The 19,494-nt window shown below is 38.6% G+C and overlaps 4 protein-coding genes across 4 annotated transcripts; 1 reads left to right on the forward strand and 3 right to left on the reverse strand.

The window, feature by feature from the left end:
• Positions 1–278: 278 nt before the first annotated feature.
• Positions 279–4,184, reverse strand: GCK72_002171 (uncharacterized protein; the record flags this gene model as incomplete). The annotated part of the gene is made up of 8 exons (XM_053723294.1): positions 279–384; positions 621–757; positions 804–2,084; positions 2,136–2,294; positions 2,341–2,441; positions 2,489–2,625; positions 2,900–3,079; positions 4,030–4,184. The coding sequence occupies 8 exons, from the start codon at positions 4,182–4,184 to the stop codon at positions 279–281; spliced, it is 2,256 nt and encodes a 751-aa protein (XP_053591939.1).
• A 2,405-nt stretch (positions 4,185–6,589) lies between these two features.
• Positions 6,590–9,923, forward strand: GCK72_002172 (uncharacterized protein; the record flags this gene model as incomplete). The annotated part of the gene is made up of 6 exons (XM_003104781.2): positions 6,590–6,692; positions 6,740–6,936; positions 6,979–7,047; positions 7,637–7,786; positions 9,615–9,694; positions 9,743–9,923. 6 exons carry the CDS (start codon positions 6,590–6,592, stop codon positions 9,921–9,923), a joined length of 780 nt encoding a protein of 259 aa, XP_003104829.2.
• A 441-nt stretch (positions 9,924–10,364) lies between these two features.
• On the reverse strand, positions 10,365–13,529 carry GCK72_002173 (uncharacterized protein; the record flags this gene model as incomplete). Its single annotated transcript, XM_003104717.2, has 7 exons — positions 10,365–10,546; positions 10,794–10,953; positions 11,064–11,157; positions 11,938–12,030; positions 12,081–12,183; positions 12,966–13,307; positions 13,355–13,529. 7 exons carry the CDS (start codon positions 13,527–13,529, stop codon positions 10,365–10,367), a joined length of 1,149 nt encoding a protein of 382 aa, XP_003104765.1.
• Positions 13,530–16,322: 2,793 nt separating this feature from the next.
• On the reverse strand, positions 16,323–17,739 carry GCK72_002174 (uncharacterized protein; the record flags this gene model as incomplete). Its single annotated transcript, XM_003104703.2, has 5 exons — positions 16,323–16,571; positions 16,619–16,990; positions 17,037–17,221; positions 17,269–17,561; positions 17,612–17,739. 5 exons carry the CDS (start codon positions 17,737–17,739, stop codon positions 16,323–16,325), a joined length of 1,227 nt encoding a protein of 408 aa, XP_003104751.2.
• Between the last annotated feature and the right edge of the window lie 1,755 nt (positions 17,740–19,494).

Genomic DNA, 19,494 nt, shown 5'->3' on the forward strand with positions numbered 1-19,494 from the left:
GAGGATTTGAAAAAAAGACCGAGCGAAAAGGAAAAACTACACGGAAATGGATAGGACAGAGTTCGAAAGTTCGATATGAAGGGAAAACTACATGAGAATGAAACAGGGATGATTGATCACACGTTAGGATTGGTGAATTGATAGAAATTAGGAGATGTTTATTTTGCTGTATGTTAGGCAGTGTTTCAATAGGTTCATAGATACTAAAACAGGGGAGCGACTAGAAAGGAACGAGGCGGGTACGATTTTGAGAAAGAAAAGAAAATTACAATTTATGATTATTTACGAAGAAGAGCCTCCCGTTGCTTCAACTTTTCAGCGTAGGTGGTCTTCTTCTCCGGGACCATTTGTTTGACTAAGTTTCGCCGACCAGCAGCAACGGAACTGAAAATGATTTGATGAGATACTAAGAACTTCTCTAACAGACTGCCGATTTCAATCAAAACTTGATTATTCTACTAAAAAACGGTCATGCACCAAAATTTTCGACTATTTTAGAATTACTGAAATCGACAAATCTGAAATTTTCAGATATACACACCTCATAAAACAACACCAATATACAAATCACGTGACAACGATAATATCAACTGCCGATGGGGACAATTGCTACCGTCTACCTGAATGTTGGCTTCTGTGGTGGTTTGACTGGTTCAACTTTCTTCGGCAAAGAAGGAAACGCTGTCTCTTCAAATGCAAAGGATGGAGCAGCAATTGGTGTTGGTGGTACGGGGACAGGAACAATAGGCGGAGAACGCTAAAATGTAAATATAATGTTTCTATCCTGCAATTTGGTAACTAACCACTTTTTCTTTTTCAGTCACAAATGATTTTGTCTCGACTTTTGTATTTGAGTGATTCGTTCCATTTTCAATATTCACTGTCTTCAATTGTTCGCTACTAGTTGTCTCTTGAACATCTGAGAACGTGGGAAACTGATCAATTGAAGTGACCGGAGTGGATGGCGTCAACGTGTTCGTCGTTGTATTCGTAGTGATGGTTGTAGATGATGCCTCCGAGCTCTTTCTTCTTCTATCAAAGTTAGGGGCTGGCCACACTGGAGGAGCCGGCAAATCAGATGGTGTCGGTACACTGTATTGTTGGCTATGTTTTGATGTAGGCGGTGGCGTACTGAGTTCCGAATTGTTTGGGGTTTCAACAGCATCCAGTGAGAAATGTTTAGAACTAACACTAGAAGAAGAAGAAGACGACACATGTGGTTTCGGGCGGTTATTATATCTGTTGTTACTATCAAAACGATGGTTTTGGTTTTCCCTGTCGTTGTTCAACCACCATTGGTTCGATGAATGGCCATTTTGTTCACTTCTCCAGTTACTTTGTTGGCCGTTCTGACCTTTTCTCCAGTTTTGTTGTTGTCCGTTCTGATCCGGCTTCCATGTGCTCTTTTGCGGATTCTGTTCATTTCTCCAACTGTTTTGTTGCCCATTCTGACGATTGTTCTGATGATTGTAACCATTGGTGACTACGGCATTGCGTTGACCACCTCTCCAGTTTCCACGACCATTAGTTTGTCGTCCATTGCTTTCGCTCTGATTGCCCTGGAATCGACCACCACTACCACCACGACCACGAAATTCATTTGAATTCGAGAAGCTGCTACGCGACTCGTAGAATTGGTTAGTTTGACTGCCACCACCCACACCGTTCCTGCTACCAGTTCGATTGTTATAATTCGAAGCAGTGGTACGGGTAGAAGTGGAAGAAGCCGTGGACACCTCATCGAAATTTCTTTGAGTTGACAAACTCGATGGATAGAAAAACTGTTGTTGAGGTGGAGACTGGAGGAGAGGCGGCGGTGCAGTCGGTCCAGGAGGATGGTAGCTCAAACTGTTGCTTGAGATGCTGAACGTCGGCGTCTTGTATTCGAAGGGGCTCAAAATCGGTTCTCCTGGTCGGTAAGAAGCTATAGGTACAAACCCATAATGAGCAAGTGTGTGTCCCAGCTCTCGCAGTTGAAACATCCCATTCTCACCATTACTCAACGCCGCCAACCGATTTTTCTCACCATTTGATACCTCAATTGATGGTGCCACTGTTGGTGGCCCACCGGCCTTTATTCGAGCCTGAAATGTAAAGATGCGACTAGGTCTGATGTTATTTTTATGACTACTTACACAAACTGGTCTCTGTGTGACTTCGTTTTTGCGATGCTGTACGGATACATATGCTACTTGAGTATCCAATTCGTTGTCATATGTCACATACCAGCTATCATTCAAGCCATATTTCAGCTCAGTAAATGGTGGACCATCTTCAAGCAATTTCACTACTTCCTACAAACTACACTTTAAAAAACTATCTACACGAACTTCCTATTACCTCTCGATATTCTTCTGGAATTTCCCTGATGATTATAGTTGTTCTTTTGGTGATAGGGCGAACTTTCTCACAATTTTCGTCCATTTCAACTACGGTGGAATCTGCAAAAAAGGAATGAAGCACTTTTTGCATTTCTAGATAATCTCACCTCTCAGAGCTTCCACAATCAGATCAACATCGTTAGTCAGCCGCCGAACTTTGGGGAAGCCAGCAACAACATGAATAGACACAAACTGGTCCGCGTCCATTTGAATTTTCAAAAAGCGGTCCGAGATGAGATTTTCTCTGAAGAACTTGGTGAAACTTAGTAAGGATATGTAGAATGGATTTTCTCTGCACTTTACAGCTACTTTTTCCGACTAAGCCTCATAAATATCCAGTCAATCATAAACATATGTTTGCTCGGAGTGACAGCACATATATTCGTTTTTTGGTTAAAAGATTTTTAGCTAATAGAAAAAGTCAATTCCTCAAATACAAAATCACGTGATTCTTCAAGTTGATTGTGTGTTTTGCTTCTGCTATATACTAAATTAGGAAAAATTCTTTAAAGCCGTACCTTGAAAAATAATATTCCAGTTGACTCCTCAGCTGCTGTTTCAGTTCGTCTTGAGTCATTGGCGGAGGTACTGACATAACGGGATAGAAATGATTGGAAGATACGAAAGCTGAAGACGAGGTTGGACCCTGCGGCTGAGTGCCGTACATCTTCAGTTTGTCCTTCACCTCCCGGTTGAACCTGAAACTGTTTCAATGATTGGAAATCCAACGGAGAAGAGACGAAAAAGGCGAAAGCTTTAGGCAGACGGATACAAATGGGAACGAAAAACGGGATGTAGCCATGGTAAATTTTCACAAGTTTAGAATTGATCAAGAGCTCGTCATACGAAGTTGTTCTCTGCGCCGAGTCCTAATTAGTGCAAACGGATGAGTTGATGGCGAAAGAATGAGATGACTAGAAGAGAGAATACAAATGTTGTTATTGATGTTGATTCGCTCTCCTTTCTGGGATTAGGAATCTGAGGAAGAAGAAAAATGTAACAAATGAATGACATCATATTTTGAAGATTTCAGATGTATTTACAGTAGGAAGAAGCAAATTTGTTGGAAGTCACTAGCATATAATACCAAAAAGATTCTTTCGTGACTCAAGCTTATGCAATAAAAAACATTGGCTATCTGTTTATAACTTATTTTTTCAATTCAGTGTTTCTTTAGAAAAAAAATTATTGTATTGACTAAAAATCAATTTTAGTAAGTATGAAAGCTGGCAGCAGTAAGTATCAATTGACTGATCATGATGTATGAAAGCGATCTCGTCATTGTGGAGGAGAGAGAAAGTAAGGCGGATGAAAGGCGCGACGAATAAGCGAGAGGCGACGAAAACCACTTTTGAACAGAGGAAACAACTGGGTGATGGGGGCCGAGAAAGGAGATGCGTTCGATCGCACTGAGCGAGCCACCGCGGTGATTCATCAGTCGATATGGACAAAACGAGAGTGTGTTGGGATCCAATAGAAATAAGAGAAAAGAGACGCATAAAGACGCATCATCAGGAACAGCAGACTGTCTTGGGTTTTTTAGAACAATGAAACCAAAGGAAAGGCGAAACGGTAAAAAATAGAATAATCGATACGAAGCGTTGAAAATCGATGTTTAAACATATGTTTTAAAAAATCGTACGCTTACCAATAGGGAATTGGTGGCGCGTGGGGAACACCACTAACACCCGACGCTGAAGTCGATGGTGACATGCCAGGAGAGTGGGCAGACGACGTCCCTACAGCAGAATCGGGTGAGGTAGTATTCTCCACAGCCGTCTTCCCATCCAGCTTCCCAACCATCCGTTCAATTTGGGATTTATCGATTTGAATCGCCTTAAAAATCACTTTTAGGATACTCTTTGGTAGTTTGCGAGACTCTAATTGTTTGTTTGTTCAATGATGAATAATGATGGTTACTATATTTCCCTTTTTCACTGCCCGTTTTCTTAAACTGGGTAGTTCTCAGGCCCATTACTGTTTGGGGAGAAACGAAAACGGGAACTACCGTTTTAAATAGATATAATGGACTCATTCATGAGTTAGCTAGGAAGAAGAAAAAACTATATTTGTTGTATTCAAGTTTTTTACTTTGTTGCTTTTTGCGAGTTCACGAATATGTCCAAAACATATTTTCAGGTCTCACAGCCTCAACTTTGTTCAGCTTCGTTATATTTAGACTATGATAGACTATGATAAGGGTAGACCATTGATTTTCGGTGAGAGTTGCAATGGTGGTGGCATTCTCTCTTATCAGGGGTGAGTACAGAAAAAACCGCGTCTGCAGAATTCACGGAAATGACGAGGTGAAGGAAATGAAAGTGAAAGAATATTTAAGAAAAACCACTTTAAAAGTTGAGAAGTTTACTTCCTTCAAATCGACGTCTATTTTTCTTCCGGACTTACTTTGAATAAAAAATTGTTCTTGCTTTTTGGTTAATCGAGAAGATCCGAAATGACACCAGAAGTTAACTTCGAGGGTTGTAATTTCACAGAAACCAACTAGAACAAGTAATTTTCCGTTTTAGTGTGAGAACATAATTCACTCTGACGTCAAAAAGAGTTCACTACTTTTATCTCGTTAAGTGGACTATGAAGAAACATAAGTAACATTAGAATTAAGCAAGTTGTGCGGGTACAGCGAGGAACTATTTGGAATTCGTATAGCCCAGAATTCAATATTTACAATGCTTGAAAAACAAGTTGCTTAAAACTACTTAAAAACCGAGGAGTTAAAAGTTTCGAAGAAAACCCGAAAACCTTGATTAGATTTTGAAAAATCACCCCTATGGCAAGGTATATCAGCTAAAATTTAATAGAATAGAAAAAAGACGATATTCCCAGTAAGAGGAGTAGAAAAATGAATCCGGTTTTGCTGAGGTGCGAAAAACTAAGTGAAAGTAGACGAAGTATCTGACACTTCTCATGACGAAGAACGATCCTGATGCGGTTCGTGACTCTCAGAACCCATTATCATGCAAGAGAACTTTTGAAAGAACATTGTTACGACGCAAGGATGTTCATTAGTGAATTTTATGAAACACGCACCTTGTGAACCAAAAAATTACTCGGCGATATTTCAGTGCAAATGTAGAAGGAGTCAGAGTCGAACTCGAACTCCATCTCGATATGCGACGACGTGGAGAAAGGAGAACGTAGGGGAAAAAGCCAGTATCACGTCATCCGACTTATGGAAGCGAATGGAGAAGTGGGTGGTGGAGAAGGAGCGGAGGGGCGATGGGCGCAGCGGCCAGACCACACTCTTCCTCTCTGACCGTGTCGTGTCAGCCGGTTTTGCGAGGGCAGAAACGTAGATAGACCAGAAGAGACAGAGGCGACGAAGAGAAAAGAGAAGTGCATGACATTGAACGCAGACAACGATATGAAAAAAGTAGAGACGAATGGCAGGCAATGGTTAGAGGACTGGGAAGAGGAACAAGACGCGCCTCGATTGTTTTTTTCTAGAGAGAAAAGCCTGGAATATATTGAAGGCAGCCGTCGGCGATGGGGCTCTCCTGCCATCATTAGGGACCCGCATGAGCAAGAGAAATGAAAAAGAGAAAGAGATACATGCATATCCCTTTTCAGCGATTCTTCAATTTTCTAGGATATTTCAGTTGATTGGAAAGATACATGTGAATGAAGAATGTTTCGGGACACTAAAACTGAGAGGGTTACATATTACAAGTGGATGAATGATAGAAATGGAAAATAGCAACTCATCTTATTGAGCTCAATTAAATTATATGACACCAGAACGTTACTTCATATTTTTTTCAAGTTATTTTATAAGAAGAGTTATTAAGTAAGAAGAGAATATCTAAATAAATTCAGCAAAAGAACTGTAATTGATTCAAAAAATCTTAACCGAATTCAAAAGGAGCGCCGTTATTGAGTGCAGTAGAGCACGATTGTTCTCCCACAATTGGCGCGTTTTTTGAATTAGGATCGCATCTGTTTCTGCGAATGGGCCTCTAAATATTTAGCTAAGTCTAAATCTTTTCGATCTGTGAATGTCTAATTTCAATCTTGCTTGTTTTAAATTAGTATTTCTTCCATGTTAATTCCATTTAATGACTAAACATTTCTCAATTGAAAGTTCGTTTTTTAATTTAAAATTCTTGATTAATTGATTGATTTTCGCCTGTATCACTCTCCTGGCATCACTATATTAAAATCACAGGTTGAATTTCGCTGATAAGCTAAAGATGGAATCGGAAAAGATAGAAATATGGAAAGCTTCATTCCGGGAAATTTACAAAAGATCGCCAACTCGTGGAGATTTTTCTGTGGCTCCAAATGATATCAAAGGTTGAAAAACAAATCCAATTTAAAATAATGAAATGAATCGATTTTAGCTCTGCTGAAATCGAAAGAAAAAGTCATGGAAAACACAGAAGATAAACAAGTGAAGAGAGGCGTGAAACGGAGTAATTTTGAGTCAAAAATGATGGAAGATGAACAATTCAGTCCTGTCAAAAAGCGAGTAAAATATCCTAAATTAGACTTGGAACAAGAGGAAAACTCGCAGGTCCTCAGAACCTCACCTAGAAAGGTAATTGAAATCGTATTTCTGACTAAAAATTGGTCTTTGCAGAAAATCTTCCTATTCGAAAAGTCCCCAACGAAGACCTTTTCCGAAAAAAGAGTTATGTCACCAAGAAAGGTAATAAGTTATCAATTTCCAAAAGTTGGACAGCTGATTCATAAATCATCTCGCAATACTGAATTTCTTCGAAAAACTTCTTCAACACGCATTTTTGTGTAACAATGAGTGCAAAATGGCTGGAAATGTGTTCGTAGTATTGATTCCTAGAAACTATCTGTGTGCTTTTAGAGAGACGCGGGAGCGTTTCGTGGCGCGATAATAAAATCGACACGAACAAAAACTGTTTAAAAAAAATGTATAGAAATGTTTCTATATCGAAAAAAAGAATAGCAGGGGACGTATAAAGATATTTACTGGAAATCGAAACGGATCACCCGTACTATAGCATATAATATAGATAAGAACTCATGGACTAGTTTACAACCTTGAAAAAAGAAAAGCAGTATATTTCAGATTTAGTAGCAATAAATAGTTTCCACCAACTTATTTGATGGAAACTATTTATTATCATTCTTATAACAGTCTACTCAATTCAAAAAATACTGCAGAAGTACTTCGCTCACAATCAGAAAACAAAATTGCAATTTCAGGGTGATCTGCTTTTGCCGGATTGTCAAGTATCAAAGCTAAATTGATGAATTTACAGAAGCCAGTCGGCACGACTTCATTCGATTTTCACGACTTGTCACCTTTGAAGTCATATTCCGGAAGCGCCTCAAAATCATCAGTAAAGTGTACACTCACACCTATCAAGTCACCAACTAAGCAACCGTACCAGAGACAATTTTTGAATACGGTGAGCAAAGATACATCTTCAAATTAATTACTGTATGAAAAAATGCATTCGCGTAAAGGATTTATTAGAAACGCTCCGTAGTATGTATTTCGGAAATGAGAGAGCCGTGACAATTCCCATAAATCAGAAAATTCATGTGACAACGACTTAGTGTGTATATCTGGAAACATTGACGTAGTCTTGTGGGAAAGTTGAAAGTTTTGAGTCATGTTGATATAACTAGTAAATTTGAAGAATGAAAGATATTTTCCGAAATGTTTTTGGAATATCAAAAAGTGTTTATTGCTAGAAATTATTTTGATTTTTGCGTAATTCAAAGAAAGTTTTCCTTGAAAGGACAGCACATAATTGGAATTTGACCACTCATTTCGCAAAACAGTTTTTTACTCTTCTTTTTCTCTATTAAATTGTCGGAACTGCGTGTTCTCTGGAACGAGATCAGAAACAATGATCTGACAACCACTGTCTTCACAAAAAAACTGTCTCAAAGAACTATTATCTCATTCTTGAAATGGAAGGGAATAGATAGATACTGATGAAAAAACAAATTTCAATTTCAATATTCAATTATAGCTAAAAAATTCTTACATTTTCTGAATACCAGCATGGAATCATGTGAAGTCTCCAGGTGACCAGAAACATTTTTTCCTTGAAAATTTAAAGTTGAAATGGTATGAAATGAGTTTTTTCTGTGCCCTTTTATATGAGAAGAGAATTCATTAACTAACAACAATTCCTTAATTATATTCTCTAACAGTCCCCCTAATTCAGTAATTACTCTCCATTCGAGCGATAATTTATATATTTTAAGATTCATTCGGGAGATAAAAATCCAAATTCAGTGTTTTGATTTTCGATTTCAAAGTTTTCCATCTTCCTAGACTTTCATAAGATTTTTTTGTTCCCTCACGTGATAAGATCGGTTAGTTTGAGATTCGATTCAATTAGTTTCGTATTAGACGCCTACGGACTGTTGTCGATTTGATAGCCACCCTACCATCAGAAGCAGAAACCCCGATAGGGGAGTGTTTTACGACTAATTAAAAAGGCGACGTCTTCCTTTCGTTCATAAATGTATTCGCAGAAAACTGAAAACTTTCTCATCTATTTCAGTCCCCATCAAATAATTTAGAAGGTGTTTGTGTATTTCCAGTCCATTGAAAAGTAGAGGATGTTTTAAACACAAAACACTCATCCCATGTAGTTTTTGATTCCCGACACCCTCAACAATGATTCTAACGAATTCCGGTTCACACTGCGCCACTAGTAGCAGTAGTGTTATTAATGCGATTAACTCACGTTTCAATATGGGGTTTGGACACCAAAGTTTTGTGATGCTGGAACAGACACTGAAACTGGCAAGAACCGACAAAAACTATAATCCAGACGAAATATATTTACTGCTCTTTTTCATATGCGTATTTCATTATCATTCTTATATATAAAAGACAATTGGGCGTTGTCTGTCTGTCTGAGGCGCTGTCCGCAACGATTTTGGAAAGAGAAGAGAAACTAAGCCAGCGGGCAAAACCGAACTAGCGTGCTTTGGACACGACCGCCGCTTTAGACCACTCGGCCATGCGGACACATTTCTGAGAAGGTGAACACGTAAATGAGAAGAGGCCAGCCGACTGAACCGCCGAAGGCGGGGCAGACAGGCTGGTGTTTGAATAATTAATTAAATAAGTAAAAAAAAATGGCTGAGGGCAACAAATCTTGTTAGAAATTCCCAAGGAATAATAAGATATATCCGATTGAACAGTTTATAAATCAGGGACTGCTTTTTGCCGATTTGAAGTTCATCAATTTAATACGTTTCCTACTCCAGGATCTCGAAATGCTACTTCTTCCAACCCCACAGAAAAGTGAAGAAGACGAGGAGTTAGCTGAAGCGTTCGATGACGAAACGTAGGATTCATAATATTAATTAAGCTTACTAAATTTATTTCATTTCAGAAATGAAGATGTCACAAAGTCACGAGCATACAAACCAGTGGCCCGCAGGCTCGGCGGTTCAAAGAAAAGTGATCAGAATTTTCAGAAGATTAATCTTCGAAAGAAACAATTTGTTCGTGGGAAAGTAACGGCCGAACAGAAACGAAAAATGAAAAGGAAGCAAATGTTCAGAAAGAAATGATAAATCTAATATTTCGGTTAAAAATATGTATTCATTGTTTCAATCGTTATACTATGTGATGATTCTATAAATAAAAACGAACTTATAAATGCGTAACATTTAATATTCTCAGGCGGAATGTCTTCTCGCATCGTTTTTCACACCGATAAAAATGCTCTATTTGACTTGGCAAGAAGCCAAAATGTTTTTAATGTATCCAGGTTCAAATAGAAGAAAACACCTTTATTACTTTTCGATAGTTATTAGAAGAAATTTGGGGTAGGAAATAAGATAACATAAGAAAACAATTCTCGGCTATAAAAGAACAAGAAGGAATAAATCCTTGAAGAAAAGAGAAAGTGCAAAGGGAACGTTTGTCTAATTCGTTTTTGGGAGTGAGAGGGAAACAATGGGCGAGAAACTAGACACGTGGATTGGAAAATTCAAAATCATAATCATATCTTAAAACTCGTTGAATTCATCCTTCTTCGATCGATTGTTCTCTTCTTGCAAAAACCGATCCCACATATCGACAATGACGTCATGAGAGAACACAGATCCACCGTTGTTATCAATGAGATGAGTAATGAAAACTCCGTCAGACTTCAACTTGGAATTCACGAATTTGTCGAGAACTTGAGATGCTGAAAACGATAAGATTCTTATACGAGTTTGGAGATTGATCCCCATTTCCATTCAATGGTTTCATTCCTTTCATCCCATTTTCCCACACATTCATCCATCCACATCACGTTATTATGACACCTCTTCTCTCTTTCCGAAAAGTGCGCATGATGCAATTCAACGGACAATCGGATGGCCTTGTCAACTCAAATTATACGACCACCAACCCGACCGCAATTAGTAGTTTTGGTATGAACATTGACTTACATCGAGAATCATCATCACTGACGTTGTTCTCAACTTGCAAATATGCTTTGATGTGAGCCTTGCGGGCGGATTGGAGCAACAACTTGCGGCACCAGTTGACGAAGTTCAAGAATGTGGCGATTCCAACGATGACAAGCCAGAACCAGAGGAACACGTACACCTGGAAGGAAATTCTTGATTTTCAGACATCCAATGGACGAAATACGAAAAGAAGAGGAAGGTGTCAAGGTCTTCTTTTGCCTCCACACCTTGATGCTTATCTACCCTTACCTTCTCATTGAACATGTTGATCATCAGCACACATTGTACCGTATGACGATGCTTATTTCCAAGTACACGCACCTCAAAATCGCACATGGTGACTCTGAAAAACAGAAAAGTGTGAAGAAATGCTCCCTTTTCTCTCATAGTTTTCCTTGAAAATTCCCTCATTTTTGTATTCGATACCATTGAATTCCTTACGTATCGCGGTAAATACATTCATTCGAGAGGCGTATTTGCGTTGCAAATACTATGCCGTAAACGTTTATTGGAAGTCGTGTAAACAGGGGATAGAAAGAGAATTCCGATGAATGAATTCGTTGAATCGAAACAATGGATATTTAGGGTGAGAAAAGTGGCACATTTGACAAGATTTATGAGCCATTCTTTGCGATTTTATACGATAAAAGACAGATCCATTAATTCTAGAAAAGGATGATAGTTTTTATTGCTGTCGACGGTTTTTCCCAGGAATGTAACCTACTTTTCGACCCCTTGAATTATTAATTCCCTGCTCCCACCCTTTGTTGGCATGAAGCCAAGTATATGGTGTCTCAAACATTGGTCATTTTTGAATGTCAGTAGGCGACATCTTTTTGTTTGCTTTGGCACCAAAAAGGGTCTTTTCGTCATCAATTAGATGTGTTGGTTGTTGTAATCGAATGTTACTGTCACCTACATTCCTCTTCTCTCTCTCAGTCCCTCAAAAAACAGGGACACTCTCCGTGTGATTCGGGAGTCCTCGCCCACCCATTACGCTTGTATGCATTTGACCTCCAGCGCCTCTTTTACTCTTCTATTAAAGAAACAAAGTGAAGAGAGAAGATACTAATCGAGATAGAAAGATATCAGATGAGTCTTTTGGAAGAAGATTTCTCATTACCTTGGGAAGTGTCCACTCTCCTCCCATTCACGTCCATTCAGAATATCGGTGAGGATTCCAAGACCCCAGAAGGTGTAAGAAGTTCCGAGGAAACTAAAATTATTGATATTGAGAGAACAGAGGGAATTGGGAAGAAAACTCACTTATTGAGAATAATAAATTGGAAAACGATTTGAACTAAGTAGAGAAATTTGACGAAAAGATACAACAAAGACAAGTAGTTTCCTCCGTAAGTGAATGAAGAGCCTGAAAAATGAATTCATTGAGAGGGAGACGGTATCAAATTCCTAAATATTCTAAATCGTTCCAATCAAGTTTGTGATCCTCTTTTGGATTCTCTCAGTTAGTAAAAACCAGTCGTGCCACGTCCTCTTCCCTTCAATCCTATTTTCTTTTTTAACCCCATTATCTTCTTATTTCAATTCGCGGCAAGGTCAATTACGAGTCGAGTGACGAATGAAGAGGCAAATGGAAATCAGAAATAAAAGAGATTTCTTCGAAGGGAAAAGTATTTTGGCAGAATGAATTGAACTGTAGAATCTTAATGAGGCGAATCATCAGTTGGGAAGGTCATCTGCCGTTTTTACACATGTTTTCTGATGATTTATGGGTAAAATCTCTGGAAGATCCCGACTGGCTGATTAATTTCTTTTCAGAATTGATTTTGTAAACTTCAATCTTTAAAGTTCCGATTCTCCATGCCCTCTTCCGTCATGATTCTATTCAATTCAAAAGTTTGTTTAGTAACTTCCAGACAGTCCTCCCGAAAATGGAAGTTACTATTTCTATTTGTCCAATGAATGAATTCAAAGACCATTTGTAGTTCTCCCTAAATCTCTTAAACTAAATAAAAATTAAAACTAGTTCTTCTTCCTTGCCGTTTTGCCTCTTTTCCTCATCGTCCGGATCATCAGCCGCACCCTTTCTCCTAAATGTCCAAACGGAAATGGCGGCTAATTGAAGAAAAAGAGAGAGGAAGCATTGTTATTTTTGATGAAGAATCTTCTCGGAAAATTTCAAAAACTTACTATATTTTGCGAAACGAGATTGAAGAGTGAGAGATTCAAAAAGATGAGCTCCGGTGGCTTTTGCTGCTTCATGACGTGCTTTTTCATCAACACGATCCGCTTTTTTGGCTCCAAAAAGCATTTTTTTTAGGGCAACTCCAGAGTTGAAGTTCATCAGACGCCAGAAAAGAGAAGGAAGATAAAATAGAATGGCTTGAAGTCCAAGAATGAATGGAACCCATTGGTAGTATCCGATTTCAGCACCTTCACGATCAATTTCAGAATCTGGGATGTATTTGTCTGGACTAATGAAATAAGTATTCTGGACGAAGCAGTAGTTTTCACTGTATTGCTCCCAAGCGCCTGAAGTTAATTATTTTGAATGAAACCATTTTGTTTGATCAAATTACCTGTGAATTGAGCTGGAATCCAGCATTGAATTGGCTGTCCGACATACTGTTTAGCTGAAAGTGTCAATGCAAAAATGACAAGAAGCATTGGGGTCCAGTAGTAATTGAGCCGATCGATTGCATCATCGTCACCCTGTTTGTGTAGACCTTTGAGGAACGCATCCAAGAAGAACATCTTCTTTCCTCAAGAAGTGATGGGTCGGTGGTCTCAACGATCGGAAGGAGACTGAAAAATGAAATGAAAGAAAGAGATGGAAAGATACGAAAAAGAAAGAGAAAGTACAGAGCCCTATCGGAAGAAAAAAGAGAGAAAAAGGATGAGAATATGATGGAAAAAGAGAAAAGATTACGGTGGAAACGGGGACATAAAATTAACATATCAGTTTGCATTCACGAACAGAGAAAACACAGAAACCATCGAAACGGTCGTGGTGTTTGAATACAGTACTCTAAACTTTTGAATCTATTCAAGTGGTTATTAAGCTGCTCATTAAGTAGTGGGAATTTGATTTTTATGAGAAAATTGGTTCGTTTGAATGTCTACAGTAATCCAAACAAAATACATCTTGACGGAGCAAGTTCTTTCCAACAGGGTTGGGAAATTCCGGGCCGACTGAAGAATTTTCCTCTGCCCGGCTCGGCTCCTGGAGAAATTTGAAATATTTTCAAAAATAATTTGAATTTTTTTCCAAAAAAGTCGAATTTTCGACTATTTTTTGGAATATCGATAAAAATTGAAGCGTACGAGAATATTGGAGAACTTTGATTATTTTTTGATGAAAATTTTTTTAAAAAATGAAAAAAAATTGCGAACATTTTTGAATCCGGGCCAGCCCGGGCCGGGGCGGACCGGGCCGGGGCGGAGCTGATGAGTCGGCGCGGTCCGGCCCGGGCTGGCCCGTAATTTCCCAACCCTGCTTTCCAAGGAGCTTCTAGACAGTGTTACTCTATTGTGAATACTGTAGTCTCTTGATTTTTGTACACGTATTCTGTGTCCAACTACTGAATATCTAATTTCCGTAGCCAACCATGATGAATAATGAATATTTAATTTTCCAGAGAACTACATCAATCATAACTTTCAAAGATCATTTCTTGTTGCAAAAGAGAGAAAAAAGAGAAGAGAAAGTGAGAAATGACCATGAACCCACAAATAGGGAAAGGAAAGTGAAAGTTGATTGTTTGTTCTCAGGTATTTTTGGGCAAGGTTTGGGCAACGAAACTTTCGATTGGGCCATGTGGCCCGTGAATAGAGCACAGTGCTCACAAAAAGGGCCACATGGCCCAGTGGGCACTAGTTGGGCACAGGTTGGGCCACAGGTTGAGAGATAGGAAATACTTGGTGGGAGTGGGCACAGGTTGGGCGCTTGGTGAGGCAGGATGGGCACAGCATGGGCACGGAGTGGGCACAAGTTGATAAATCGCGCTCTACTGCGCACTCTGATTTTTGCCACAATTTTTCTTATTTATTTCGTTTCTTTCACAATTTTATCGTCTTTCAATTTTATGCTACTTATTCAAACAGAAGATGAAAAAATCTACACTCGACTCATCAGGTAAGACAGTATTTTCTATTTGTTTTTGTTCAATTTTCATGAAATTTCAGCTGTACAAAAAATTAATTCAACAACACAATAATCATCATCAACTACGCTATCCAGCTGCTCACCTTCTTCTATCTTTCACCGTCTTCTATCTTTAAATTTTTTGCATTTACTCTTACTTTTTTGTTGTAATTTGAATATTTGTAGTTTTCACGAAAAATTATTTCCTTCTTCTGTATTCCTATTCTCCATCTCATATTTTGACAATTTTAGTTTATTTTACCCTATTACTTCTCATAATTACTGAAATTATTATTATTTTGTGTTTAAATTTGACAAATAAATAGTAGAAAATACAAAGATGTGTAATCTGGTTAATTATATTGCTGAATGGGAAGGAGCAAAGGGAGCGGAATGCCGCGCGTTGAACCGAATCTGGGCACTTTGCCCATCGAGTGGGCCATGTGGCCCTGAAAATGGGCATAGTGGCCCTCATGGAATGGGCCACCATGCCCATTTTCAGCGCCACATGGCCCACTCGATGGGCAAATTGGCCCAAAAATACCTGAGTTAGTCCCTTGTCCTTTTTTCGACAATGACCTTATTGGCTCACAACATAAAAACTGAATGATGGCTCTTTCTTATGATACAAAAGGAGATGCCGCCATTGTTAGTAATCAGTTTTTAACTATAAAAAAAAGATGAAATGGGGAATCAGATACAGTATCCGAGAGGAATTTGAATAAAGAGATGCTCCAGTTCATGAGAAGTTAGGGATAAAGAGACGCAGAGACAATTCTAGTAGTAATAGTAGTCCCTCTTGTACAAAACCGGCGATATAGTCACAAAGAAACGGACAGAAACGCCGACAGTCGCCGAGAGATCGACGTCATTCGAGTATCTGCGTCTCCACGTCACCAATCACTATCTCGATTTTCGGAGGGCGCAGTGCAAGCTCCGCCCCTTTTGACTACTGAATGACGATGATCGCTTGACAAAAGTTTTTGAGGCGAAACGAGTAGTTTCTATGCTACACATTTCGACTCTAATCGTTTTCGAATCACAATCAGAAGAGAAAATACAGAAATATAAAAGGTCAAGTGTGTTCTAATTAGAGAACTTTTGAAAAGGAAATGAGATTAGAATAAAAGAAAATAAAAAGAAAATGAGAGAGCAAAAATAGAGAAGCAAGAGAATAATTGAAAGATCAAACACACAAAAGTATAAATAAAATAGATAAAAACTTGGGAAGAGTCAACCCAATATTCGAAAAAAGAGAAAAAAAGCCAAAACGAGTGTTTTGACTTTAGCAAAACCATTAAAACATTTTATTATTTCAAATCAAACAAGTGTGAAAAAAAGAGTTATTAAGGGAAAATAAGGTCTAAACAAGATAAGAACGAGTGAAAATACTTTCGAAAACATTACATTTCTGTCTCGTCCTGGAAGTTTTTAAGAAGTGGGGCAGCATCTTTAACGAGAAGTGGAGGAGCTGAATACGGTGGTGGAACTGCTGTGTTGAATCTTCTCCACATATCACGAATCAACTCGACAACTGGAGTTTTTCCATTATTTAATTCGATGAGTCGGAGCAAGAAAACGGTATCTGGAGAGAGGAATTCCGAAACGAATTGTTGAAGTTTTCCACGATTGTTCTTCACTTTTGGATCAATCTGAAATTGTTTAAATTACAAGATTATCTCATTCAAGGAACACTTACGTCTTCAACATATGGACGAATGAAATTCTTGGAAACAGAAGTTCCAGAAACTCTCCAGAACCAATAGAAAGTGTTTGAAAGTGTGACGACAGCGAGGAAGCACAACCACCACCACAAGGCGACGAAGATCTTTTCATTGAACATATTGATCATCAAAACGCATTGAACTGAATGCTTGTGAATGTTATCCAGATTTCTGACTTCATATTCACACATGGTGACTCTTGGGAAGTTTCCAGTCTCTGGCCATTCATTTCCAGCCCACAAATCAGCGGTCACTTCGGCTCCCCAGAAGTATGAGTCGACTCCTAGCATACGTTTCAAAAGGAAGAATTGGAGAAGGACGTTGATTAGGAAGAGAATTTTCATAAACTGAAATTATCCGATTGAAATAGATTTTGAAAGTTGAAACACTCACCAAATATGAAGTGAGAACTGCTGATCCGTTGGCCCGATTCTGGAATCCTGATAATTGTTTCACAACCAAATTTCGGTTTCTCTTCTGGCTAATGAATCCAGCAATCGTAGAAATCGTGGATTTTCTGGATTCTTCGTTTCCTTCGGTAGCCGTGCATGTATTACACAATGATGTCACATTCTGACCTGAATTATAGATCGTTTTAAATTATTTTCAAATAAATCCAACTCACCAGCCATTCCGTAGAAAAGTCTCCAAATAACAACTGGGAAGTAGAAAAGAATAGCTTGAAGAGCCAGAATGAATGGTACCCACTGATAGTAACCGATTTGGTTTGTCTGTTTCAGAGATGTTGTATTCTGCTTATCAGCAATCAAGTGCTCCCAGTTATAGCTACGTTCTGCTTTGTCCTCTGAGAATGGGACAAAAAACGTGTTCTGTACATAACAGTAATCTAATGCATATTCTGCCCACCATCCTTTATAATATGCTGGGAACCAACAGTCGATTGGACTGCCCACGAAACTGAAAATTGAATTTATTAAAATTTCTGAAGAGAAAATAGGGGAACGGACCTCCATCCAGTGATGAAAGCAGAAGAAAGTACCAAACCAATCGTCGTGGCACAGTAGTTGAGTTTATCAACGAAATCGCCATCAGGCTGTGGGGAAACTGCAGAAAGCAGATTCTGGATGACGTTCATGATTGAGGAATCTCCAGAATCCGGAACCACAGGATGACTTCAGTTGTGAAACTGAAATGAGGTTGAAATGAGGAAAACTGGAGGATAAAAGGAATAGTAAGAGAAACAGAAGGACAGTACACGCAGTCAGAGGCATTCGAGGTCGCTCTCTGCGTCTCATCGCGCCAGCGACATGACTGAAGAATAGAGAAAGAGAGTAGATGGGGGTGGAGTCTCTGGTATTCTTCCGATGAAATGGTACTGTCTGTGTCTCTACAGAACAACATGTAGACGCAGAATGTATTACAAAAACTGACGGAGATGACAACGGCGACAGGAAAAAAGAAAGATGAAAAGAGAGAGGAAGAAGATGCCGATACGGGTGGAAAAATGACATTACGGTAGGAATATTAATGAGGTGCAATCGAGAAAACTGCAGTTTTTGGAATTGAATATGAAGTCCTTTCGTGGCAAAAAATAGATGTGTACTTTTGGTGATTTTTTGATAAAAAGCGATGTGTTTTATAGCCGAGAGAGAGGGAAACGAGGGAGTGTTCCGTTCTGCAAAAAAAAGGAAAATATTGAGGGAAAATTATTTTGCGAAAAAGAGAAACAAGTAGGAGAATGTTCTGGATGGTATTATGACTCATAGGAGAAAAGAGATTTTAGATCATATTTAAAAACTACTCCATTGGATAACTGAGATCGGTCTATTGAAACTTTTCTCCAAAATTTCTTTCTAAATGAAGCAATACGTGGGAAGACGAAAAAGGAGATGCAGCTGGCCGAATTTGCACTCGTAACTGGTACCAGATGTTTCCATCTCGGGAGCCCCAATGACCCAATTCATTTACAATTTATATCTGACAGACATTTCGAACCAAAAAAATACGGTTGCCACGTTATTCTTCTGTTCTTTTTCCGATAATTTGTTTCCTGTAAATATCTGCATGGAATCTAAAAAAGGTTCCAATGTTCGTTTCCAGTGTTCTTTTTCTTATTTATGTGCCAATTTATTTGATGTGTGACTCGTACAGTTGTCGTCGTCAATGATCGTAAAATCCGATGTTTTTGCTTGTCACTGTTCTCTTTTTTCTCTTTCCAGCAAGCCGGCCGCCTTCTATTAGGAGACGATCAACACAATACTGTTTTATTTTTTGACTCATACCATGAAAATATAATAGAAAAAATACAAAAAGAGAAGCGATGGTTTTTGGAAGAAAAGCGACGAAAGGGCTTTTGGAAAGATAGAAAGGAATGGAATAAACGGACGATATCCTGAGAATGACATTCGGAATTTGCGATTTCTTTTGAAGTTACCGACAAAGGTGAGAATTCGTGACGTTTTTTGAATGGGAATATTTAAAACTTAAGAGATGTAAGAAGACGTTTCAAGGACTGAATTAGAAAAATGGTAATTGAGAGGATTACTGTACTTTAGATTTTATTTTGACCGTTTTGGGCACTGGGTTCTTTCACAACGAAAAACGAAGTTTAATATTTTGGGTTTGTTGATAAGGTTTTCAGATCACAATGTTGAAGACAATTCTGGTAAAAAAAAACAACTTTGTTTTAAATGCTGAATATTCGAAACCATTCCAATCGTCGGCTTTTAGAAATTTTTAGTTGCATTTTGATCTTTTTCAGAAGAGTCCCATCAATCGCTTTGTTATCTGAGTTTCAGAATCACATCCGAACCCTCGAAGTTACTGAATATTTCTGAGATTCTTGCAGTTTTGCACATCGGGCCAAAGTCCTGAAAGAGTACATCATTCG

Source organism: Caenorhabditis remanei, chromosome I (assembly GCF_010183535.1).
Source record: "Caenorhabditis remanei strain PX506 chromosome I, whole genome shotgun sequence".
In the NCBI taxonomy this organism is placed as follows: Eukaryota; Metazoa; Nematoda; class Chromadorea; order Rhabditida; family Rhabditidae; genus Caenorhabditis; species Caenorhabditis remanei.